Below are 27,697 nucleotides of genomic sequence, written 5' to 3'. Positions count from 1 at the left end.
ACCTTGACTTCATAAAAATTTCTGTGCGAACAACACATAAACACCTTTATCAAATTAACTCGGGCAAAGCCGGGTATATCAGCTAGTTCTATATATGGGAGTGAGAGTGCTCAATTCCTGTTGCGTGTGAGAGGGTGCAGCCAGTCCACAAAATGTTACACCTTCCTAGAATGGGGAGCAAGTGCATACAGTAAATGTAGGAAAAAAATGATTGTAGGCGCAATCCCTTTTCTTAACTCCTTAAGGTTACGGCCTATTATGGCCATGAGGACACAACAATTTTTGTGGGATTTTCATCTCAACTTTTCAAAAGCCAAAAATGTTTTATTTATGCGTCGACATGGCCATATGAGGCTTTTTTTTCCGTAACAAGCTGTAACTTTTATTGTTACCATTTTGATGTTCATATGGCTTTTTTGATCACTTTTATTGCATTTTTGAGGAGGCATTTTGCCTCTGTTTTTTCCGGTTTGCTTTTTTAAATGTTTTTTGCCATGCAGCATAAATAGTGTGTTCAATTTATTGCACAGGTCGTTACAGATATGATGATATAAAATATTTGGGATTTAAAATTTTTTTTTTATACAAACAGGGGAGAATGCGCAAAAAAGAGGGTTACTTTGTTATTTTTTTATGGTTTTTTTTACATCCCTGTAGGGGCCTTGAACCATAACAGCTAAGATTGCTATGATAATACAATGTAGGACGTCTGTACTGCAATACCTTATCACTTACAATAGGTAATGGCGAGCCGGGACACCAGTATATTGCCATCGGCCCACCGTAATTACATTGCTGGGGTGCGATGATGTCACAATGGGAGCACGTAGGGGTTTAATAGCGGGGATCGTTGTTCTGTTGCAGTTGAAGGCCGGCTATTGATAGCAGCCGTCTCCCACTGCAGAATGGAGTGGACTCACCTTCACGTAAGTTTATGTTCTGTTGCGTTAAGTACCCTGCTGCCAGGATGTAAACTTACGTCCTGTGGCCTTAAGGGGTTAAAGAGACACAAAACATATTTTTAAACTCGACTCCACTTTTTTTATCAATAATAAATCCAGAATATAGTAAACGTGTTTCGGGGCTGCTGCGCCTCTTCCTCGGTATTTTAGCTGGAGACACACAGCTGGCACTGATGTGTTCTCTTTGAAGAGGACTGGAGCACACTGTATGAGCGCTGTTTAAACTGAACAATAAGTGAATGAGTCAACAATGTTTTTTCTGCCTGCATAAACTAAACGATGAGAGAAAAGCGAATGATTCACGTTCGGAGTTCAATCATTGGATCGTATTCAGACCAAACAATTATAGTTCACTTTCACTCGTTTGAACGTTATGTGATCGATAATCGTTCTGTCTAAAAGCACCCTAAGGCCTCGGTCAGACGACCGTTTTTTGCCGCGATTTGCAGATCGCATGACGGATGCTCATCCGCAAATCGCGTGACCGGGACGACGATTCGCCGAAAAATCTGCAGCTAGCAGCGTTTTCGGCGAAACGGGCCAGATCAAAGGAGCGCTGTCCAACCCATTGAAATTCAATGGAGCCGGCAATACAGCCGGCTCCATTGAAAGCAATGGGCTGCCGGCGAGCGCGGCATGAATTTTCGGGGAAGGGCTTAAAAATATAAGCCCTTCCCTGAAAAACATCCAAAAATGTGTAAAAAAAAAAAAAATATACACACCTTGTCCCTGCAGCCGGAGTTCAGCCGCGGCCAGCCGGCAGTTCTCCTGAACTGCTCTGTGTAGTATTCAGCAGCCGGGGATTTAAAATCCCTGCCTGCTGAATGAGCTGTCTCTGATTGGTCACAGCCCTCACCAATCAGAGGCAGCTCTCACTCACCCATTCATAAATTCATGAATGGGTGAGTGAGAGCTGCCTCTGATTGGCTGAGCGCAGGGACCAATCAGAGGCAGCTGTCATTCAATAGCTGAGAGCTGCCTCTAATTGGTCCCTGCGCTCAGCCAATCAGAGGCAGCACTCACTCACCCATTCATGAATTCATGAATGGGTGAGTGAGGGCTGTGACCAATCAGAGGCAGCTCATTCAGGAGGCGGGGATTTTAAATCCCCGGCTGCTGAATACTACAGTATATGTTCTCAATTGGGTCGGCGCTGCTGCTGCCAGCCCCATTGAGCGCATATATAGAACACAAGGAATCGCAGAAGGCAGATAGGCGTGATCTGCGATTCCTCGTGTCTTATAATTTATTGGACATCCGCATAAAAAGCGGACATGTGACCGATCCCATTGCGAAGCAATGGTTCTATATATGCGCAGATCGCATGCGCATCCGCAAATCGCGGCAAAAAAACGGTCGTCTGACTGAGGCCTAAGGGCTTCTTTAGATGACAATATTTGCAAGTGTTTTTGCGTGCATAGAATATATGACTCAGAGAATAGAACTCATTGATGTTAACGGGTTCATTTTCATGAGTGTGTATTGCGTACGAATCTTTAGCGTGTGCAAAAAAATAGTCATCAAACCTCATTTACATCGAAAATACGTTGCACTGAAGCGTACGCATTTGCGCTATGAATGTGGGTATTTTTTGCTCAGCATATCGTCATATTTTACTGTACTGTTTGTGCATGCCGGGTATGTACATTTGCAGACGAACACACCTCTATTTCAGTGACTATTTAGGCTAATGAGTTCTGGATGTGTTGCATCCTGTTGCACATTGCGCACGAATTGGCAACCCCCCCCCCCCCCCCATAGACTTTTATGGGGATCTTTGTTGCGTAAATGCACAGAAAAATAGAGTAAGCTTTATTTTTTGCATGTGCGAAAAAAAGAAATAAAAGTGAATTTGAATCAATGGGTTCTATTTTCTGTGCAAATACGCCTGTGGGAAGGAGCCCTTAGACAATATTTAATAAGATATAAATCAGGGTTCCTGCATACTATACTAATTATTTGCTAGAAGTGGAGAGCACCATAGTCAAAGGGCATGATTGCAATATGCTATAGAGTACAATGAGTTTAGTAGGACTATTACACAACACATAAAACTATTATATTCTGCATTACAATATTGTAGTAATGATGGAATGAAACAATCCCATCACTTAGTATGATGAATTCAAGTGTGAAGTCCTGTAGATTTCAGAAGTTGACTCGCTGGTTACTCGGAGGCTCTTTTTTTGTTACTGCTGCTTTACAGCACTGTGGTCTATCAGAGCAACATCTGCCCTGTGGTTTATATGTCACACACTCCAAAAACATGTTGATGGGTTATTTGACTTCCAAAAAGAGTGTATGTATGGGAAATAGGAATTAGTCTGTGCATAACTGTAGTTGCAGGAACTCATGATAGTAAATCAGTATTGATGCCGTACAAACATTAGCTTGAGAAAGGTCATAGTATGGCCAAAACGTCGTTAACACTATCTGTATTTTTATTAGATATGGAATAAAGCTGATTTTCAACTTTCGTCTGAAGTCTGGTGTATTTGAATACTTGGTACAGAAGTTGACTAATATATGAAAACAACCCTTGTATGTTAAGAAGGACATCTAGAATTCATCATATTACATTCCCTATGCTGCAGTCGATTGTTATCCAGACATGCAAGGCTAACTACAGTAAAGTCTGCTGATAATTGCGGTGGCTGCATTCTGAAAGAGGTCATCTCTGATTAGGCAACCTCTCTCAGATTATAAGCATGAACACATAAAAGTGCTATGCAGGATCAAAATTATGCACTCATACAATCTTCGGGAGAATGTCTGAGGCTTCTTGATGGTGGAGGTATACGGGCATTTTTTGCTTTATTCTCTGGCTCTGACAGGCACAGCATAAGCATTTAAGGTCTCCTTAATTAGCATTTGTGTGTGTACATACTATATGTAGAACATTATTGTCTCTGAGAGAGGAATCTATAGATGGAAATTAATCCATATTTTTGATAAGTAGTTTCATATCCAAACAATTTAAAATAAAGACCATATTTTTCAATGTATGCACTTGAATATGGTATATATGGTCACATACTGTACATAGTGATTGGCTTAATGGTTATATCTGAGGTTTCCTTATTAATGTTTATATTTTTGCCTACTTCAGGAGAAGCATGCACTGGTCAGGATTTAGCAGATCTTGGTGACCGTTTACGGGATTGGTTCCAGCTGCTTCATGAAAATTCAAAGCAGAACAACACAGCAAATCCTGGAGGAAAACAAGTGAATGGTACTGTCATCATTCTAGAGTCAACATCAATGTTGTGTTCGGAGTTAGGGACCTTTTAGATGAGCCGATTCTCGTTTGAATGAGCGAGTGACTGCTAGCGTGTTCACTCTCATGCAGCCTGTTTAGACAGGCAAAAGCATCGTTGACTCATTCAAAGGAGTATCTTTCAGCCTTCACATTCACTGTATAAGTGACTAAGAATGACTGGATGAGTGCTGTTTAAACTGAACTGGAAGAGAAAGAGTCAACGATGGTTTTTATGCCTGCATAAAATAAACGGCGAGTGAAAAGCGATTAGCGTTCACTTTCGCTCATTTGAACAATTTTTGAACAATAATCGTTCTGTCTAAAAACACCCTAAGTATGTCACTAAGATAATGCTGAAGGCCCTGTCTTTCACTAGCCACTGGAGGTTCAGGTTTTTTTTTACCAATCAATCAACCTCCCATGAATGGTTAGAGGAGTGGATGAGACAAGGACTAGGAGCTTTGGATTTGATCTGGATGGGATGATTAAGAGTAGATGAAATCACCTAGGCCCAGTGTTGTTCAACATTTTTATAAATGATCCGCAGGAGGGAATTGATGGGAAACTGATCAAATTTGCTGATGACACAAAGCTAGGAGGGATAGCTAACACTAGGGAAAAGAGGAAGAGTATTCAAAAAGATCCAGAAAAGCTTGAACAGTGGGCAGCAACTAACAGAATGGTATTTAATAAGGATAAATGCAAAGTCCTACATCTAGGCAAGCAAAATAAAAAAAAAGCACATACAAAATGGGAAGGAATTGGGCACATGTGAAAAAGACCTGGGTATACTAATAGATCACAGACTGAACATGAGTCAACAATGTGATGCAGCAGTAAAAAGGCAAACACAATTCTGGGATGTATTAAGAGAAGCATAGAGTCTAGATCACATGAGGTAATTTTCCCCCTCTACTGCTCCTTAGTCAGACCTCATCTATTCTTGGCACCCCACTTTAAAAAAGACACAGACAAACTGGAGCAAGTTCAGAGAAGAGTTACCAAGATGGTGAGCGGCCTGCAAATTATGTCCTATGAGGAACGGTTAAAGGATCTGGGAATGTTTAGCTTGCAAAAAGAAGACTGAGAGGAGACTTAATAGCTGTCTACAAATATCTGAAGGACTGTCACACTGCAGAGGGATCAGCCCTATTCTCATTTCTAAAAGGAAAGACTAGAAGCAATGGGATGAAACTGAAAGGGAGGAAACACAAATTAAATATTAGAAAACACTTTCTGAGAGTGAGGGTGATGAATGAGTGGAGCAGATTACCATGGGAGGTGGTGAGTTCTCCTTCAATGGAAATGTTCAAACAAAGGCTGGTCAAATATCTGTCTGGGATGATTTAGTAAATCCTGCACTGAGCAGGGTGTTTAATCAGATGACCCTGGAGGTCCCCTTATTAACTCTGCCATTCTATGATTCTATGAAATAACCCAAGGAGTATTGGAATTGATGCACCAGCCCATGATCATTTGATTGGTGGGATTAGATAAGACCATGAGCCTGGAATTTAATAGAGGGGGGGAAAATGAAACCAGGCAAGGTGGGAGTGGATGGAGGGGTGAGATCTGCACAGGAGCTGTGGATTTGATTGGCGGGGGATCATGTATTTGACCATCAGAGTAGTATATGACATTGCCTTGCATGGTGTTGAATGATTATTCATTTCCATATTAGTATATGCTCCTCCGTTCAGTGAGAGAATATTGCAATTTATATTCAGCTGACTAACTGATGGTGGCATGGCAATGCATATACATTAGGATTTCATAATTTGCCTTTTAATACAATATGGCGATAACACTAAAGCCTTGGTCTTTGAAGTTCTGAGATACAGGATATATATGGTCTTCCTTTTATTTGGAGAAGCCAGAATAAAGAGTTCCAATAGCAATTAATGAATATGGTTGAGACATATGTAACAATAATTGCGGGTGTCAATTAAAAGATTCAGATGAAGCATCTGGCCTTAGTTCTAGAAGCAGTTTGAGTCAAACTCGGCCAATAATTTATTGGAGCACTTCACATTCCAACAGAGCTTGATCAGTTCTTTGGAGAAATGATTCACTGCTTAATTAGCACCTCGTTAGTAAAGCAAAACATTTTAGAAGTTAATTATCAGAATCTCCTGGCATGATACTAGGACAATAGTACCACCGAGTAGTGTTGATACACAGTTTGAGATGGTCCTGACCAGAACATACGCACACATGGAGTCTATCTAACTCGGCATTTCACAGATGTTACACAACTGAGCCTAGACCTTGGTTAAACCCAAGAAAAATCCTAATCAGCTACAGATTGAGGCTATAGTCTTAGTAAATTGGACAATGCATTCTCTGTCATGTAATACATATTCTTATTGTTCCTTCGTACCTTTAGCACAAGGTAAAGGGTTGTGTGGAGACTCAATGACTGCCGTTATTTAATATTTAATCTTTGTAAGTGGCTTTAGCCCTGAATGGGCATTATGGTGCTGCTGGCTAAATCCTCAATCAACTGATCAGATTATACAGGAAATTATTTTGAGTATAGATTCGCAAAACAATTTACAACAAATCCCTAAGTACTATGGCTCAATAATTAGGTTGTAGCACTTGGCAACAATGGAGCTAAGAGACTACTGTAGCTAATACTATTTCCAATGACTTTCCTTGAAATTATTTCAGTTTTCTGAGAACCTTTTTGAGAATTTTTCCTTCTTATTGAAAAGTTCTTTACATTAAATCTCTGTCAGTTAAATATGCTGCCCGATACATGGGCAGCATGTAACTGCCACGGGTTCCTGCTCCTAGTAGCTACTACTTCTAAACATTTGGGAGGTGATTGACAGGCTGTTGTGTGCAGTTGCTTTAAAGTTTTTGCTCCTTATCCAATTTTTTCTATTTTTGCATATTTGGCACACTGTAATGTTTCCGTTCATTAAACTACTTTTAGTAGTAGACAGAGATAACCCAAGTATACACAAAGTGCTGTTTTCAAGCGATAGTTTGCATTTATTGAATAAAAATGCTGTTCAGCCCTACAGGCCATATATGAAAAAGTAATTGCTCTCCTAGCTACTAAATCAACCTGTTAACCAAATTCATTTGACAATTGGGTTCAATTTCACTTCCTACAGCCAAGTATGATTACTGCCAGACTGTGGACTTACATAGAACCTGCCTGCCAATGTGAAGCAGCTGGGAGGTCTTAAAAAGCATCACATGATGCCTCGTTATAAAGAGTTATAAATCCAGATGCTGAACAAAGTCACTGACATCTACCAGACTGGGAAAGTTACAAAAACATTACTAAGGCTACAAACTGTTTATACGGACAGAGAAATCTTTTAGATTTTGTTTCTTTGTTTCCTCAGTTAAAGGGGTTCTGTCAGCAAAATTATTAAAATCTATACTCACCTGTGCCTTACCGGGCCATCACCAGGAACCTGCTGCTCTCCTGATGTCCCTTTGGCAGCCTTTCTTTCGCAGTGCAGAAGCTGTCAAAGTTCCAGCTACCGCCACTGCTTCAACCACTGCCGAATGACAAGTACTGCTGCCCGGGTCAGTGGTCAACGTATCACAAGTGACGCGTCGAACACTGATTGGCCTGGACCCGTCTAACCTCTGATGTCCTCGGAGAGTCAATAGTGAGTGCGCATGCGTACCCCTTCCTGGCGCGCTTGTGCACTCACCGTTGACTCTACCAGGACGTCAGAGGTTACATGTGGCCAGGTCATCGTTGGCGCGCATGAGGCGATGGGAGATGACCCTTCACGCGCCAGGTCAACAAGGGAGGGAAGAAATACAACCCGATTAGGTAAATTTGCTTTGTTTTTTAACTGCTTTCTTTCAACAGGTTAGAACGTACAAGGATGCAGGGCAGAGTTAAAAAAGGGGTTTTGCTGACAGAACCCCCTTTACAGTTTATGTACATGATTCCACCATAAGATAAACACTAGGAAATAATGTTACCCATTGACTAGTTGCAAGGCACAAACCACTGCTGACCAAAAAGAAAACAAAGAATCATCTTGCATTTGCCAAAAAAACATCTAGATGATCCCTAAGAGTTTTGGGATAATATTCTGTGAACTGACGAATCACAGGTGGAACTCCTTGGAAGACATGTGCCCCATTACATGCATCTTTAAGGTAATACCATAATTCCATAACAAGAACATCATACCAACAGTCAAATGTGATGGTAGTGTGGTGGCCTAGGGCTGATGTGTTTCTACGGGGCCTGGAAGACTTGTTAAAATTGATGGAATCCCAACTTCTGCTCTCTGCCAGAAAATCCTGAAGGTGAATATCTCCCTATTAGTTCATGACCTAAAGTTCAAGCGCAGTTGAGTTATGTAGCGGTGGGAATAGTTTAAAGCACACAAGTAATTCTACCTCTGTATAGCTCCAAAGAAACAAAATAAAGATTTATGAGTGACCGAGCCAACGTCCTTGCTTGAATCCCAATTAGTTGCTGTGGCAAGACCTTAAACAAGTAGTTCATGCTTGAAAACCTTCCAATGTAGCCAAATAAAACCATTTTTCAAGGAAGAGTGCAACACAATTTCTCAACTGCAAAGTAAAAATCTAATCAAAAGTTATCAGAAATGTGTGCAGTAATTACCGCCAAGGGTGGTGCAACTAGTTATTAGGTTTAGGGAGGCAATTACTCTTTCACATGGATGATACAGGTTTTGAATAAATCTATAGCCTCAGTAAATGTACATTTCATTTAAAAGCTGCATTTTGTTTTACTAATGTAATCTTTATCTTATATTAAAATTAGTTAGCTGATCTGAAACATTTAACCCTTTGCAATCCAATTTTGGATTCAGGGTTTCCTACGGGGCTTTCTCTTTCTGCCATTTTACAATGGCGCCATCTGCTGGCTAGAGCCAGTACTGTGGTATGGGGCATGCTGGAGAGGCCCCCGACAACAGAGAGGCCAGTAATATGCAGTAAGAATACCCTGCCGGATGACTTCCGAGATCGGAACTGTACAGCCTTCAATCAGAATGTCTTCAGACGTCAGACAGTGGATTGGAAAGGGTTAATGGGACAAATGAGCAAAAATAGAAGTAATCAGGTGATAGATAGTACTTTATCACAGGTATACACTTATACATGTATACACAGCATCCTTAAGTGGCTGAGGGGAAGTGGGGAGAGCTGTCTCTTCTTGAATATATTGCACTCATAACTATGAGTGTTCTGTATTCCTTAATCGTCCATACTAGCCAAATAGCACCAAATTTGTGTACTGTTTTGGCTACCAGGGGTACAAGACTGTTGCTGTAATATTGTAGGCTGTGCTTACATAGGGTACCATCTTAGGCTGACAGATCCGTTTTCATTTGGTAAGATATTAGTACTCATAGAATCTGAATTAAAGATTGATATACTGTAGACCCAACCCGTTTCTTCCCTTGCCATTCACTATAGATACACCATTGAGGCCTAGCTTCCTTTACTCCTCAAGAGGCAAATTAAATTAGCGCTTGACTTTAATAATTGTGTAACGACCATACTCCAGATAGAAAAATGGCGGAACAGAAAGCAGACATTGGGTAAAACTGGGTTTATCTATTGGTTATTTTCCAAATGTACAATATGAAAACTTGCTTGATAGCATATCAGAATCATATTAAACACTAACTTGAAGATAATCTTCAACTAATCTCACCTTCTGGCTTCATCAGGGAGCATAGAAGGGACATGTATGGCCAGGAGCTGGAACCATGACAACGAGCAGATCTCTTCAGAAAAGAGGTTATCTTTATCAGAAAACTCCTTTAAATGGAATATATCACATATATGTGTTTTACTAATTAAAAGTAGATAGAGAAACATATTACATTTTTATAATATGTTTCTATTTTCTGATTGTAGAATTTTTTATTCCGTTGTCTGTACATGACTATGGGGGCGGCCATCTTGCCTGAACTACATTTAACAGCATGTAAAGAGTTGCTTTACAGCAGCCTTATGGGCCATTCACACAATAGACAGGAGAGAACCCATTGACTTGTATGGAGACTGTTGTAGTCAGGCTCTGTGACCTGTGTAGAGGTTATTTTGCAGGTAGGGGGAGTAGATAGTCACAGCTTATACCTATTGTGAATGGTGGATCCTGTGTTATCTACATATAGGTGTTATTTTTCAGTGTAATCCTGCCTGTGATGTTAATGAGATGACTGCTGCAAAGCTTTCCCTACAGATCAGGAATTATCAGACTATTATTGGGTTATGTGTTCAGTGTGAAAAATGCATAGACTGTGGCCAAAAGTTTTTTAAAAAATCACTAAAATTCTTTAAAAAGTATGCTTAACACAAAAATATGATTTATAGAATAGGTTATTTTCTGATAACACCTTCCCTTTAAGGGTTATATCTCAGGAACAGAGCTACAGCAACGTAGTTCAGTTCTGAAGATGACATTCAATAGTCCTTGTCTTTGTGACTAGAGTTCTATATCTTGACTGTGTGTCAGATTCACTGTAGTGCTGCTTTTAGAGTTTCTACATTTTATAGATGTTATTAACTGAGGCTGTTCTCTATGCAGTGCTAGACAAAACCCTGGTGGCCAGCTGCAAAGACTCAATAGGCTGGATGTTCTCTAAGCTGGACTCCAACAATGACCTCTTTCTGGACCAGGCAGAGCTGGCAGCCATCAACCTTGACAAGTATGAGATCTGCATCCGGCCCTTCTTCAACTCCTGTGATACATACAAGGATGGGCGGGTGTCCACTGCTGAGTGGTGCTTCTGTTTCTGGAGAGAGAGTAAGCAAGAACGTAAAAGAGACTTCATCACATTATTGCCAATCACGTTAAAACGGAACAATTATGTAACATTTCAGGAAAAAAACAACTTAAGCTGTGAAAAAATTTCTAAATGTTTCATTTGTTGGGCGGCCGTATTCGCTCAAAGACCACTTGTCCATTTCAGCATTCATTCATTCTTTCATCTCTATGTGTTTTATAGCTTCAGTTGGTCTTATTTATTCCATTACCATAAAGATGCCATTATAATATTTTGCAGTCACATAAACCGGTTTGCGCCGTAACATTAGACTAAAATTGGAAACAATTACGTTGTACAGACAAGTTGCAAAACCTACATTTCTGAATGCACAGAATTATAAAAAGTAGAAGTACATATTTCAGTGTTCTACAGTACTCTGTCTTCAACACTGTAGAGCTTCACCTTAGTTTGTACGTATAGTGAGCTCTTAACAGATCTAGTAACTGGTGCTCCACTTATGTTTAACCCCCAAGGACCAGGGTGTTTCGGTCCTAAATAGAGATAAGCGAGTGTACTCACTAAGGCAAATTACTTGAACGAGTAGTGCCTTATGCGAGTACCTGTCCTCAAAAGATTCGGGTGTTGGCGGGGGAGAGCGGTGAGTTGCGGGAGTGAGCAAGGGGGAGTGGGGGGGAGAGAGTGAGAGAGAGATCTCCCCCTCATTCCTCCCCGCTGTCCCTCGCCGCTCCCCGCCCCCCGCCGACACCCGAATCTTTTGAGACGAGCGGGCAGGTACTCGCATAAGGCACTACTCGCTCGAGTAGTTTGCCTTAGCGAGTACCCTCGCTCATCTCTAGTCCTAAACGACCACACACTTTTTAGGGATTTCACCCATATGGTGGTTTTATTTCCCTATTCTTTTTTCTTCAGCTGCCAAAATTATTTTTGCAGTGTGACATATATGGCTATTTTTTATATCTTTTTTCACTGACTTTTTTTTAGATCTTTTTGTTCTATTGGGGGTAAAAAGTAAAAAAAAAGTTCTTTTAAAAATATATAGTAGTTTATTTTTAAAATGAGTATATTTTTGCTAACATAAAGTACAGGAAAGTGTTCCTCATTTTGTTTTTGTCATTTTGATATATAATATAGCGACATAAAGGTCTTTCTTTGAAAGAATGTTCAGAGAAAGATTCTTTTTTGGTTGCCCGGTGCCATTGAACATCTCTGGTCAGTTTGAATAACTATATTTGGTAATATAGATTACAATATGTATTATTGCTTCTGTAAGCCGATCATTTACCAGGCAATTGTTCATTTAACAGCTGTTCAACAATCAACCTACTTCTATCTAATTTGTATGGCCACCTTTACTCTCTATGATGCCCATGAGAAAGGAAGGAAAACTTTCACTCTTTCAATTTATGGATGTTTCAGCAGCTGGACCCCAACATATCTAACATGTATCACACATTTTGCACACCATCATGTGAAAATTTGGCAGTAAGACTCCATAGGAATGAATTACCATTCTGTTTGTAAGACTTAAAGGGACTTTCCTATGACTTAAAATTGTTTCACAGCGACTGTGACCTTCTTGATTGCTGCTGACGAGGGCATGTGACTGCTGCAGCCAATCACTGGCTATAGAACGTTACTGATGTGGTTGGTGTTTGGCTGCAGCAGTTACAAGTCCTGGTCAGCAGCAACCAGGAAGAGCAAAGGGGTTGTGAAGCAATTTTAAATCAAGGGAAAACCCCTTTAAAGGGCTTATACCATGAAGAACATTTATCACCTATACGCAGATGATATTTGTGTCCTGTATGATTTCATCTTGCCAGCAGGTTCATGAAATTGATATTTTGTTTTCTGTTTTTAGAGCCCCCATGTCTTGCTGAACTTGAAAAAGTACAGATTCAAGAAGCAGCAAAGAAGAAGCCTGGTAAGCTAAATACTGCATGGGCATGGTCCCCATAACTGCTGGTTATAGGGGTGGGGTTGCATAAGAGGCATCAGCTGCTCTTGCTGAAAAAGGAGCAAGTCTTAATTGTATAGCAAGGACCAGGGCGTTTCAGTACTAAAGGACCAGACATTTTTAGATGGTTTTATGGCCCTATTTTTTTTTCTGCAGCTACGAAAATTATTTATACTTTTTTTTCTGTGACGTATAAGGCTATTTTTAAATATCTTTTTAGTTTTAATAGGAGTAAAAAGCTTAAAAAAATGTTTTACATTTATCGTTGATTATTTTTAAAATTAGTATATTTACACTACAATGAAGTACAAGAATGGTTCCTTATTTTGTTTAGGATGTCTTGATATATAATTTGTATAGTCTTGGATTACAGGGCACATATGGCGACAGTTTTTAGTTTATACTATAATTTGCGTTTACTTATTTTTGTAACTATTTTGTTTACATATATGTGCCCCATGACGTTACATTAGACCTCTGGCGGTCATTCACATTGTATTTTTTTTATTTCACACTTTTCCAATGTAATTGGGGCATCCATAGTACTCGTCACTAACAGAGCTGATCTGGGTCTGCAAAGACCCTGCAGCTCTGCTGTGGCAGGGGGCACCCAACTGTCATGTGATTGCTAGCTTAAATAGCAAAAGTGACACTTCTGCTTTCCCTCCTCACTACATAGCACTCAATGAACATTATGTAGTGAATAGAGAAAGCGGAAAAAAGGCTTCTGCCTTCTCCTCTGGGTCCTCAGCGGTCACTGACTGCTGAGGACCTGACCTGCTCCTGCTCCATTGTAGGAGCTTTATTCCCATGCATTATTTTTACTATCGGTCAGGACTAGAGATGAGCGAACGTACTCGGATAGGCACTACTCGTCCGAGTAATGTGCCTTATCCGAGTACCTCCCCGCTCGTGCTGAAAGGTTCGGGAGCTGCCGCTGCTGACAGGTGAGTCGCAGCGGGGAGCGGGGCAGAGCGGGCGGGAGAGAAGGAGAGAAAGATCTCCCCTCCGTTCCTCCCCGCTCTCCCCTTCTCCCCTGCAGCTCCCCGCTCCGTGCCGGCACCCGAACCTTTCAGCACGAGCGGGGAGGTACTCGGATAAGGCACATTACTCGGACGAGTAGTGCCTATCCGAGTACGTTCGCTCATCTCTAGTCAGGACTAACGCCTCGGACCAAATGCTGTGAAATAATGTTGCTTGAACCCTAATGGGTTAAAATACTCTGTAACACTTTTAGTAGATTGCTCTTATCTCTGGGCAACACCAGCATACAAGGTGGGAGTTGAAGGCACAGAAACTTAGTTGTTGGCGATCCAGTTGTGACAGGAAAATGCTCATTGGTTCCAGCAACACAGCACTTCCTGCTCTACAGGCTATGTTGGGTACTGCATGTATGGAGATAGTGTCTCCCAGAAGCAATGCTTCTAAAGCAGGATACCTCTGTACATTCGCCGTACAATATAGCGTATGCCGCAGTTTGTTTCTGTTGGGTGTCTGATGAAATCTGAGGCATGCAGAGGTGCAGTAGACGGTTTATGCACATCTATGGCCTCTCTTTTATGGCTGCATGTCTGAACTTTGAAGCATATGTAAGTATGGATTTATAACAATTGGTGATATCTATGTTGCAGGTGTTTTTATTCCCAGCTGTGATGAAGATGGATACTACAGAAAGATGCAGTGTGATCAGGCCAGCGGGGAGTGCTGGTGCGTGGATCAGCATGGCTCCGAACTAACAGGCACCAGAATACATGGGAGCCCAGACTGTGGTAAGTTACAATGAGGTGTAGTGCTAAACCCGACACTAATTATATAATCTCAGCATCTCGAGCATCTGTCCTCTGTCTAAGACATTCAGGGAATAACTGGACAGACTGTAGATATTATTGTTGTGCATTTAAAGCGGTTACAATTAGAGATGATCGAGTATACTCGCTAAGGGCAATTGCTCAAGAGAGCATTGCCCTTAGCGAGTACCTGCCCGCTCGAGAGGAAAGGTTCGGGTGCTGGCGGCGGGCAGGGAGCTGCGGGGAAGAGCGGGGAGGAACGCTCCCCCCTGCTGACTGCCGCTACTCACCGCTCCCCCGCGCTGGCACCCGAACCTTTCCTCTCGAGCGGGCAGGTACTCGCTAAGGGCAATGCTCGCTCGAGCAATTGCCCTTAGCGAGTATACTCGCTCATCTCTAGTTACAATTGAAAAAACCCACCCCAAAATGTCAATTTTGTATTGTAAATTTTAAATTTATGACTCCTGTAAATATATTTGGCGCAGAACTCAGTCGCCTTAAGCGCATTTTTAACCCCTTAGTGACATGACTAATTAGAGCTCTAAGAGTCAGTAAATCGTTTCCCTTTTTGTGTTCCAGCGGTCATAACTTTTTTATTTTTCCATCAATGTAGCTGTAGGACACCTTGTATTCTGCGGGATGAGATCTAGTTTTTATGAACCAATTTCGGGTACATATAATATAGCGAAAAACTTTTATTAATTTTTTAACTGGATGCAATGAAAAAAAGTTTTCTCCATTTTTTTGTGATTTATATTTATGGTGTTCACAGTGTGGTATAAATATTATGTTACCTTTATTCTAAGAGTCATGACAACACCAAATTTCTAGAGGTTTCATTATGTTGTACACTTTTGTGCACATTCCAGGACCAGAGCATTTTTATTTTTCAGTCAACAGAGCTGTATCAGACCTGTTTTTTTGTGGGACAACTTGAATTTCTTATTGGTATCACTTTGAGTATATACAAATTTTTAAATTATTTTTTATTCCTGTTTAGGGCTCAGTCAGATGGGCATTTTTATATGCGCATGTTACCTGGGTTTGCGATCCGCATGTATTAAGAACCAATACTTTTCAATGGCAGTGGTCATGTGCCCGATATTTACCTGTGCACAGATGTGCAGCGGTAAATATAGGGCAGCAGATTTTAAAACCCAGGTAACTGCAGCATCCGTCTTTTTTGGATGTGAAACTCCTGGATGCTGTCACATCCAGGGATTTCACCTTGTGCTCAATGGGGCCGGCAGCAGCAGCGCCGACCCCATTGAAAACATACAGTGACGATTGCAATCCTCTACTACAGCTGTCACAGCTGTGGCTGAGAAGCATGATGTTCTCCCATTGCATTCAATGGAGCCGGCGCTACATTGAAAGCAATAGGTTGCCGGCAAGCCCTGCAGTGATTTTCAGGGAAGGACTTTAAATGTAAGCCCTTCCCTGAAAATCATCTCTAAAATGTGTAAAAAATAAGAATAAATATATACTCACCTCTCTGCAGCTGCCGGGGCTCAGGCGCATCCAGCCAGGTCTTCTCCCTGCACTGCTCTGAAGTGCTTTCAGCAGGTGGGGATTTAAAATCCATGCCTGCTGAAAGCGCTGCCTATGATTGGCTGAGCACTGTGACCAATCAGAGGCAGCTGTCAGCTGTCATTCAATAGCTCCTTACAAATGTGGGTGATTTCTCACAGCTGATACTCACCAGCAACAGCCACGATCAGTATTAACACTGATCATGGCTGTTAACCCTGTAAATACCGCTGTCAGTTCTGACAGTGGCATTTAAATCTCCAAGTCAGTTTTCGGGGCCCCAAGTGGCCCTCTTGCGATGAGATTGCGGGCAGCTGTTTGATTGCCTTAGCAGCCTGGGTCCTTCTGAAAGTCCCTAGCACTGCCATGGGTGATTGATAGAATGCCCGACAGGCATGGCTTAATAGATTGCCCATCAGATTTCAATATAATGCAATACTATAGTATTACATTATACTGCAGGAGCAATAAAAAAAAAACTATTCAAGTTCCCTGTGGGGGACTAAAATAAAAATGTAAACATGAGTTTAAAAAAGTTTTATTAATTATCATGGTATTGTTATTTCCGTAAAAGTCCGATCTATCAAAGTAACACATTATTTGCACGGCACAATGAACATTGGAAAAAAAACACAATGCCAGAATTGCACTTTTTTGGCTCCAAGAAAAAACGCAAAAAAAAAGCAAGCAAAAAATCGTAACAACAGAAACTACAGAATGTCCTCCAAATAAACGAGCCCTCGCACAACTATGTTAACGGAAAAATAAAAAAAGTTATGGCTGTCAGGAAATGGCGGCAGACATTTTAATTTTTGAAAGTAGTACATTTGGTATCATCGTAATTGTACTGATCCACAGAATGAAGTTATCGTTTCATCTTTGCCGCAGTTTGAATGCTGTAAACACAAAACCCCCAAGCCCCCAAAATTGCTTAATTTAGTTTTTTTTCCATTTCACTGCACTTATAATTTTTTTTAAAGTTTTTCAGTACATTATATAGTAGATTAAGTACATTGAAAAATACAACTCGTTCTCATTACACAAAAAACAAGCCCTCAGAGTAATCATTTTTTTAAAGTGGGGAGAGAAAAACAAGAATGAACCTTAGGGGTCATTCACACAAGTCTGTGCTGGTGCATACATACGCATGCACAAAACCGGCGTGCCCACATATGTCCACAAACACATGTGAACACAGGTCCGTGCAGCACTACTTTCAATTGGGCCATGGTTGCTGCTAGTGGCCCCATTGAAAGCAATGGTCTGCCGGCAACCCCTGCAATCATTTCTATCTGGTGTAATAAATATATACTCACCTCTCCACTGCTGCCGGGGCTCAGGCGCGTTTAGCACTTGGTTCCTGTCACTCTAATGAAGTTCTTTAAAGTTGAATTCAATGAATGGGCGGGCGCTGCCTGCAATTGGCTGAGCACTGTGACTAATCACAGGCAGCGCTCAGCTGTCATTTAATGAATGACTGCGCGCTGCCTGTGATTGGCTGAGTTCTCAGCCAATCAGACGCAGCCCTTTCAGTAGGTGGGGATTTTAAATCCCTGCCTGCTGAAAAAACTTCATTACAGTGTCGGGAACCAAGCGACTAGACACGCCTAACGTGAGTATATATTTATTTTAATTTTTTACATCAGCTAGGGATGATTTTCAGGGAAGGGCTTATATTTAAAGCCCTTCCCTGAAAATCACTGCGGGGGTGACGGCAACTTATTACTTTCAATGGGTCCACCGACAGCAGCGGCATCTCCATTGAAAGCAATGGCAGAACATTGCGATCCTCTGCCACAGCTGTCACAGCTATGACAGCTGTGGCAGGGAATTCTTTACTGCCCGTGGGGAGTCCCCTTGTCACTGAACACTGTGACAGTGCTGTCACAATGTTCAGTGACAAGGGCACTCCCCGCGGGGAATATTGACACGCACCACAGACCTACAGTACATGCATGTAGTATGTTTGCACTCCTGTAAAACACAGACATGTGAACACACCATAGGGAACCAATGGTTCAAATAGACAGGTGCTTTTATGCAAATCTATGTATGCACGTAAAGACGCTCACCTGAATGAGCCCTAAAGGCTTAAAGCCTTGTGTAAGGGGAAGAACATTGAAATGCCACGGTCAGCAATGGTATAGCGGAGTGATTAGATGAGACAGTCCCCATATGTGACAGTCAGAGAGCCATATATGCTTTCTGATTGATGGGGGGGATGTGATAACAGGAACAAAAATTCATGTCAATCCCCCTCTGGGCCAACGAGATAAACAGAAGAATCCCAGATCTTCTGTGCTGACCCTGCTCCTACCCCTCCCTCTCTTCTCTGCACACACTGAAATATGACTGCTGTAAACTTAGTATTTCTGACTTCAGTTCAAACGGCTGTAACTCCGGTATATAAAGGCTAGTCCATGAATCTTAGCTTTAAAATAACACCAAAAGCATGTTGGCAGCCCTGATGGAACCGCAGCGACAGCCGTTTGAAATACAATGAACTCTGTTCATCCAAAACTGTAATTTCCTGCAGAATGAACAGAGCTCGTCCTAAACTGCTGGGGGTTAAATGTGCACTGCCCATCCTCGACCCCAGCAATCCAGCGTTGCAGTTCTCTCAGTCTCTGTTGACAGCAGAAATCAGGCGACCGCTGTCTGCAAATCAGAGGCCGCAGCATCACACTTTGGAACTCCTGGCATCATGGCACCCAGGATGTAAGCGCTATTGCCAAAAGAACCGCAGGGCTGCAATTCTGAATTGTCGGGCCGAGTAAGAGTACGTGCTACTAAATATGTTATTTTCGCAGAGATGAACCTGTTAAATTTGGAAAGTAATTGGACATCTCCTTTAACCCCTTTGCATCCACCATCTGTATATATACGTCTGAGTTGTTCATGCACCATGCAGCTAGGATACATATATATGTCCTCCACTCTAGTGGCAAATCTCACTGTATGGTCTGCCAGTAAAGATATTAGGTCAGTACTTCGTCAATTTGATCCTAATGAAGTGATAGGGAGTTGGAATGAGCCGCTCTCGGCCATGAAAAGTGATAAACATAGCAGCCAAATCCAGACACATTTCTAGCTGAAGACTGGAGATGCCAAAAAATAAAAACGGGGACCTTTGTTTCTAGTTATTATAGTGCTAAACAGGGTTTACATATTTGGTATTGTTATACACAGGAATCCACAAAGACAATTTTTTTGGATAAATTTAATTTCTCGAATTTATTACATCAACTTAAAAATAGAGCAAATGAAGAAAATTGTAATTTTGTATTATTTCTGCCAATTTTGCTCTATAAAAAATGTAAATTAAAAGGTCCTGGTCCTGTCCTCGTACCGTATGAAAGCTCAATCCATGACACTAAAAATTTTGAAAAAATTAAGTATTGTTTAAAAAATATTAACCCTTAGAACATATTGTATTGTAAATCTGAAATGTTGGTGTGGACATTTAGGGCTCAGTCAGACGAGCGTTTTTTTCATGCATGTAGATGCTCGTTTTAAAAACGGCTTTATTAGAACCAATGCTTTCCATTGAAAACGGTCATGTGTCCTTTTTTTAGCAGCGCTTAAAATTCGCACCTGCAAAAAGATAGGACATGTGAATGCAAATGCAGCCGGTCACGCAATTTTTTTCTACACGGGATGTGCGATTTTTAAATTTTTTTTTTTCCCTGCACCTAGACATGCGTGAAAAATTTGCTCGCCTGACTGTGCCCTTAAGCCTTAAAAGCCTTTGTCATGAAGGGGGTTAAGCATCCCTATTGCACGGGAATGCATAAAACTTTATAAAATGTCTTATTTGGGGTAGGTGGCTTCTTAGTTTACACTTTATTTAAAACATGCCCACTCTTCCAGATGACTTTTCAGAGTGCAGGTGTAGCAGAAGCCAAATAAACGTTCAGCACTAGAGATGAGCGAGCATACTCGCTAAGGACAATTACTTGAGCGAGCATTGTCCTTAGCGAGTACCTGTCCGCTCAGAAGAAAAGATTCGGGTGCCGGTGGGGAGCGGCGGGGGAGAGCAGGTGGGAACGCACTCCCCCCCCCGCTGCCCCCCGCTCACTCCCGCAACTCACAGCTCACCCGCGCCGGCACCCGAATCTTTTCTTACCGAGCAGGCAGGTATTCGCTAAGGACAATGCTCGCTCAAGTAATTGTCCTTAGCGAGTATGCTCGCTCATCTCTATTCAGCACGCTATATCTGTTTCATATGCCAAACATTATTTTTTTAAGCCTTACGCTATTTGCATAGCCCTTTATTTTGTACTGACTGCTGTGCTCTGCAAATAGAATACCACACTATGATAACTATATAGCTCGCTGCAATTTTAAAGATAAAGAGGGCTATATCTGTAAACTACAGTTTTAGGCAGGTGTAGAAAAAAATGCTGCAAAGTAAGAATATTTTTAAATTAGAAGTGTCAAAAGTTTATTTTTGCAAATTAACAAAATACAAAGTAAAAGAACAAAAGAGAAATCTAGATCAAAACAATATTTGGTGTGACTAGTGACTACCCTTTTCCTTCAAAATAGCATCAATTCTTCTAGGCACACTTGCATAAAGTTAGCGATTTTGTAGGATTATAGTCAGGTGTATGAGTATCCAATTATACAAGACATGATCATCATTTTCATATGTAGGTTGAAACATGGTCATTATCTGATACAGAAACAGCTATGTAGAAGGCTTAAAACTGGGTGTGGAACAGCCAAAACTCTGCAACAAAGGTGAGATTGTGGAAGACATTTTCATGGCACAGGTCATATACCATGGTAAGACCGAGCACAGCAACCAGAACAAGTAGTTCTACTGCATCAGCTAGGTCTATTGCACACAAAGATTTCAAAGCAGCCTGGGGTTTCAAAATGAGTTGTTCCAGCACGAAGAACTACAGAGAAACAGGTATTGTTGAGGACTATAGAAGCAGCGGTCAACCAAGGAAACTTAGTGTTACAGATAATGCTTCCTTCCATTCAAAATCAGAAGATGTCCAGCAGTGCCATCAGCTCAGAACTGGTAGAAACAAGTGGGACTCAGGTACACCCATGTACTTTTCATAGATGTCTGGCTAGAAGTGATCCAGAAAAATTGCTGCCAAAAAGCCATACCTTCTATGTAGAAAAAGGCCAAATGCAAATAAATGGCAGCAGGGTCTTTAGACTGATGAGTCAAAATTTAAATTATTTGGCTGTAACAGAAAGTAGTTTGTTTGTGAAAGGCTAGAGAGCAGTACAATGAGTGTCTGCAGGCAGCAGTAAAGCATGGTGGAGAGCAGTACAATATGAGTGTCTGCAGGCAGCAGTGAAGCATGGTGAAGAGCGGTACAATAATGAGTGTATGCAGGCAGCAGTGAAGCATGGTGGAGAGCTGTACAATAATGAGTGTCTGCAGGCAGCAGTAAAGCATGTGGAGATCGGTACAATAATTAGTGTCTGCAGGCAGCAGTGAAGCATGGTGGGAAATGATACAATAAAGAGTGTCTGCAGGCAGCAATAAAGCATGGTGGAAAGCAGTACGATAATGAGTGTCTGCAGGCAATAGTGAAGCATGCTGATGGTTTTTTGCAACGTTGGGGCTGTTTTTCAGCAAACGAAGCTGGGAATTTGTTCAAGATTAATGATGTACTCAATGCTGATAAATACAGGCAGTTACTTATCTATCATGTAATACCATCAGGGAAGCATCAGATTGGCAGCAGGACAGGACAACAACCCAAACATACAGCCAATGACATTAAGAAGTATCTTCATTGTAAGGGCGCCCACCCACTGGCGTTTTTTTTTCCCTGCGAAATTCGCAGCATTTTTTTTTTGAAAGGGTCTATGGGACTTGTAATGTTAAAATCGCGATCGCGCAAAATCGCAATTTACCGCGAATCGCGGTAAATTGCGATTTTGCGCGATCGCGATTTTAACATTACAAGTCCCATAGACCCCTGCAGAAAAAAAATGCTGCGAATTTCGCAGGGAAAAAAAAACGCCAGTGGGTGGGCGCCCTAAAGAAGAACAAGGAGTCCTGGAAGTAATGATATGGCCCCACAGAGCTCTGATCCCATCTTCATCTAGTCTGTCTGGCATTTCATGAAAAGACAGAAGAAGTTGAGCAAGCTACATCCATAAAAGATCTGTGGTTAGTCCTGCTAGATGTTTGGAACAACTTCCCTTCCGAGTTTCTTCATAAACTGTGTATAAGTGTACCCAGAAGAACTGATACTGTTTTCGAAGGCAAAGGGCGGTCACACCACATACTGATTTGATTTAGATTTCTCTTTTCTTCAGTCACTTTGCATTTTGTAAATGAACAAAAATAAACTATGAACTCTTCTATTTTTGAAAGCATTGTTACTTTGTAGCATTTTTCCACGCCTGCCTAAAACTTTTGCACATTACTGTATATACATGCTCATCCAAGGCAGACCTTCATTTTAGGCATAAGAACTTATTTCAGTCATCAGACTAAACTCTCTTCTTCTCTTTAATACCAGATGATATTGTTGGTTTCTCTGGAGATTTCGGGAGTGGTGTTGGCTGGGAAGACGAAGAAGAGAAAGAGACAGAAGATGCTGGTGAGGAGGCAGAAGAAGAAGAGGGAGAGACAGGCGAGGCAGATGATGGAGGATACATTTGGTAGACCCTGAACAGCACAGCCCTGTATGGGGCCATGCCACCAAGTTCGGAAGACTGCAGTAAATAGTAATCAGATGCCACAGTGATCAGGAAACACAGCTGAATGTACATTATATTTCAACAGAAATTGTGTGTGTGAGCATGCAAGTGTGCCTGTTGACTGACTGCTTTGAAATGTGCAGCTCATTTCCTCCCCATAATCTAAGTGAGCTGTTCTACGGCAGACAAAAGAAACACATTCATTCATTTTTTCTTTTAGAGACATGGAGTTGTTGGTATATAATCTAACATTGGATTATACTGTTCGTTATTTCCAGAATCAAGCACACATGTCTAGGATGCTCTTCATCTTCGGATGAGGAGCAGGAGCTAGATTTTAGTCACAGGTCATACATGAACAAGCAGATGATATTGCATATATTAAACAGTGTTTCTGTAGTAAACAGATAAGAAAGTACTGTTATGTAGATACACCGAAAGAACACATTTCTCAATGTATAACTCGACATTATAACTTGGTGACCAGTTTGGAGCCTCAAGCCTTGGCATACTATTAAAAATGAATGTGCACTTGGTGATAATGTCACAATTTTTGGGACATTCCGGTATCTTGATTCGGATTGGAAGTAACATAATTTGTAGACTTCCCTATACTACTGACATCAATCATTACAGCTCCCCCCCCCTCCTTCACCTGTACAGACACATTTATCTTCTGCCTTCATTAATATGTGTAGCTTGTAGTTACGATGACTGAATTATTCAATTATGTCCACTGTGCTCTAGGTGTTTGCCCTCTATATTATTATATCCTTTGACAACAGAAATACTTATTAACAAAGTAACAGCTTACTGAAAGTGTCAAACAGAAACATATCACGCACCAGGAAATTACTCGAGTATCTAAAGCTATTCAATAAATGACATGTTAATTGAGACACAGCAATATATTTCCACCAAACACCCACATTGACAACAGTAAATAAAATGGGGCTACCTTGGGACAGTGAAGGCCCATTTACATGCAAAGATAATCTTTTTAACGACCGGAAGATTGAAAGATTTTGCAGTCTGTTTGCATAAAGTGTTGATGACCATTAATGGCCATTAAAACTGCATCATCACCATTTGCATGTAAAAGGGCCTCCAGCAGCTGTTTGCAGAGGCCAGCATGTGATTACGCAAAGGCCCAGCTGTGCACACAGCTGCTAGCAGATTACAATGTTATCTGCCGGTTCTCATGGAGATAAAAGTGTGCGGTCTACTGAGAGATAAATGTGTTTGCTTTATCTCCCAGTAGATGAACGATGGATTTTAAGTTTACCTTAAAATCATTGTTTGAGCGAAAAAGTGCCCGTGACCCGCATTTACATGTAACGATTATCGCTTATTTTCGGGCGTTTGAACGAATTTTGAGCAGAAAACTTTACGTGTAACTAGGCCTTTACACTATTGCAATTATGTATCATTTGCTTATGCCATTTCTGTGCACCGTAAGAGAGGACACGTGAACAAGAAGCTGACCTGTACCAATGCTTTCTCCTTCTGCTGAAGGTGTAACAAATCTTGTGATAAGTCATCAAAAAAGGCCACTTTTTAAGGTTGGAGGTGCAGTATGGGCCCATAGCAGTCGCTATATAATGGATCCGTGCAACGTGCATCTATAATAGTGCCATGTGCATGGGCCTCTAATTCAACCACGTTCTGCCATGATGTAGGGAGGACTCGGAGTTTTGAAAATGATAATCATTTTCTTGGAGGGAATTTAACAAAACTTGTGCACAGGAAAGTTGGATACTCACAGCAGCCAATGAGATTCAAGCTCTTAGTTCTCAGTAGCCTTTTTTAAAATCAAAGCTGAAATGTCAATGGTTGCTGTTAGGTAACTTGCTTTACTTTTCTGTTGCACTAGTTTGATGAATCTTCCCCGCTCTGTTTATTTTATCATGTAGACAGTTCCTGTGATTTCTCAGCCGTACTCTCAAGCACACATGTGATTATTTATACTGTTATCTTTAATTTAAAAAAGTTCTTATTTTTGACCAAAACAGTGCTACTTTTGTCTGTGGGTTGTGTCCGGTATTGCACCCAACTAAATAAGGCTGAGCTGCAATACCGGACACAACCTATGGACAAGAATGGCACTGTTGTAGACAAAAGGGAAACTTTTTTCTGATCCTGGACAAGCCATTTGAGGTTTTTCTCATGGTTCCCATGTGCCATGAATCATTATCAATTGTGATTGCAGAGGATTTCCTAACGATATGATCCGAAGCAGTGGAAGCCAGATACAAATACTACAATGACATGGAAATTGTCAATGTTTTCAAATTGATTGTAAAGCGTTTATTGTTTAAGAGGTTAACTAGACAGAAATGTTTTTTTTGAAAACAGCTAAGAGTGCTGCACAAACATGAAAGAGGCCATACTCACCTCATCCAACCCTGAGTCGGTCTTGTTCCACTGGTGCTCAGACCTCCTTCCTCTTCATTTTCTGTGACAGTGATGACATCACCGACATCAGGGACATGTTATCATGGCAGCTAACTTTTGGGATCACTCCAGCCAGTGATTAACTGCAGCGGTCACATGTTCCTGTGTTGAGATGACATTGTTGCCCCAACAGGAAGTGGAGAACAGCAGGGATCGGCACAGGCAGAACAGGAGCAGTGGTAGATTGCTTGAGGTGAATATGGCTTCTTTTACCTTTGTAAATTTTTCTGCACTGATAACACCTTTGATTGTTAGGGCCACCTGGTGCCCGGAGGCTGCTACTCTCAGACTATGGCATGCTTGTATTATGTTTGATTAGACCAACTGGATTGAATCCACATGATGGGAAGACAAAGCAAATGCATAGATATTTTTGATCAATATCCTTTACACGTGAGTGTATTACAGATGCATTTATGCAGCCTTGGACCTCATTCACACAAGCGGTTTCATGCGGCTAACTTAGCTGGGCAGTAAAATCGTGACCATTAGAACAAATTATTTCCAATGTATTCATTCAGATGACTGATTTTTAGTAACGCTAAAAAATCAGACAGCAAAAGATAGCACATAAGCGACTAAAATCAGCAACCGAAATTTCCTGTTCCCGAAAAATATAGGTCTTGCCCTGTCTTTGGACCGAAAAACGCTGAAGCCTCCATAGACTCCAATGGGAGCTGAAAAAAAAGAGTTTAGCTGTGTGCAATGCCGGGAAAAGATGACAGGTGCCTCTAATTAAGTCATTAGGAGGATTTCTGCTGACCGAGGCAATTCTGATCAGCAGCGCATGTGACTGGCGAAAAAAACATTATTTAAGCTTGAGACTTAATCGCAGAAAATCGTCCATTCACGCAATTTTCGGCAGAGATGCTTGCGATTTCTTTGTGTGATACAAACGTTCATGTGAAAGAGGCCTTAGTATGGACGAGTATCCCAGCCCAGCTGCAAGTCTACTGACCCAAACTCAAGGAACTATGGTGCTCTGAGTTTGGGTCAGTAGATTTGCCATCCGGCTGAGACACTCGTCCATATTACGGCCACCTAAATGCATCTGTTATGGACTTGTGAGAAACTGGCCTTCCAGTCCTGTCATTGATGTTGATTAGTCCTCGCTCTACAGTTCTTTTCGATGAGCTAGAGATGACACTGTATGATATACTGTATATATAATATATAGTGAAGCTTGTTTTATTTTACTGTATGCTCCACATTTGCATGTTGCATTACTTTACATATTTCTATAAAGTGAAAAGGACATGTCTTGTAGAGATTCACATCAGAACAAAAAGAGTTATTTATCAGTCTTCAAAGTGGAGCAATGCTGTAGATCTATTAAAGGATACATAAATTAATTGATTTCTATGGGACTTCCTTACTTTTTAACCACCTCTGCGGCTTAGCAGCTTGTTAACAAAAGAATCCATTTAGACTTGTGACTTTTTATCATGCCGGCTGAATATTGCAACGTCCTGGTAGACAACTGTATTGGGAGCCTTTTTAAGAGTTGCTTTATAATGTTCATTCTGCCTTCAAGAATATTCTGCCATTGGGACTGTTCACTCATCCATATTCTACTGCTCCAAGTCATAAGTTGTGGTCTAAAGATGTGTGAGCAAATGCCTAGTCCCAAATTAACACTTCATAACTGCTGGCATTCATCACAACTCTCCTTCACTTCAGAACATCCCATTTAAAATATAAATAATCCACAACTGAAGTTGGAGATCGGATTTCTTCTGCACATTTAACGGGGTTGTATGAGAGTTCAACACCATTCTGAATAGGCATGTGTCCAATAATGTCATCCTGAAATGTAGCAACTTGGTTCATTGGAATGTAATATAAAGTTCTCCGGTCGATAATGATTTGTTGTGCCTCATAGTAGTAAAATTCCATCCTTTGGTTTGTCCTTAGGCTTGTATAAGAGATTTAGGGTGGAATATCACTATTACTATATATTTTAGAAATGTTACTGTATGTTTCCAAGAAGAAAGGATGTGGTCTTTTATAAGACGCACTTTAAAAAAAAAGTGATCATTTAAAGGGATTGTGTCACCAGCAGTATGCATTTTACACTTGCCCCATAGCGCTTCCTGCCATAATATACAAAATCTGCACACACGTTTATAAAGGCAAGCATGTATTGTATTTTTGTAAAAAAATCTTTTTTTATTAACTTCCACGATATATGCAAATTGTCCCACTTCAAGTCACAAAAGCGGGCCACCCAAGCCTTGTCTGGCTTTTCATTACGTCACTCCAGCGTTCCAGTGCCTCTCCTTGCAAGGGGAGGTGCTGGAATGCTGGAAGGGTGT

General features: G+C 41.1%; 1 protein-coding gene across 1 annotated transcript in view; it reads left to right on the top strand.

Moving 5' to 3' along the window:
* Nucleotides 1–27,436, top strand: part of SPOCK2 (SPARC (osteonectin), cwcv and kazal like domains proteoglycan 2) — a 173,841-nt gene extending 146,405 nt beyond the window's left edge. Inside the window, exons 6-10 of the mRNA XM_066600566.1 lie at nucleotides 4,072–4,194; nucleotides 10,775–10,993; nucleotides 12,835–12,897; nucleotides 14,562–14,699; nucleotides 22,748–27,436. Of these exons, the coding sequence (XP_066456663.1) occupies nucleotides 4,072–4,194; nucleotides 10,775–10,993; nucleotides 12,835–12,897; nucleotides 14,562–14,699; nucleotides 22,748–22,893 (689 nt within the window). The 3' untranslated portion in view covers nucleotides 22,894–27,436. The remainder of the gene's footprint in view (nucleotides 1–4,071; nucleotides 4,195–10,774; nucleotides 10,994–12,834; nucleotides 12,898–14,561; nucleotides 14,700–22,747) is intronic.
* The last annotated feature ends 261 nt before the right edge of the window (nucleotides 27,437–27,697 follow it).

Source organism: Eleutherodactylus coqui, chromosome 4 (genome assembly GCF_035609145.1).
Source record: "Eleutherodactylus coqui strain aEleCoq1 chromosome 4, aEleCoq1.hap1, whole genome shotgun sequence".
NCBI lineage: Eukaryota > Metazoa > Chordata > Amphibia > Anura > Eleutherodactylidae > Eleutherodactylus > Eleutherodactylus coqui.
The sequence above is the reverse complement of the archived record's forward strand: the minus strand, read 5'-3'. Positions and strand labels throughout refer to the sequence as shown.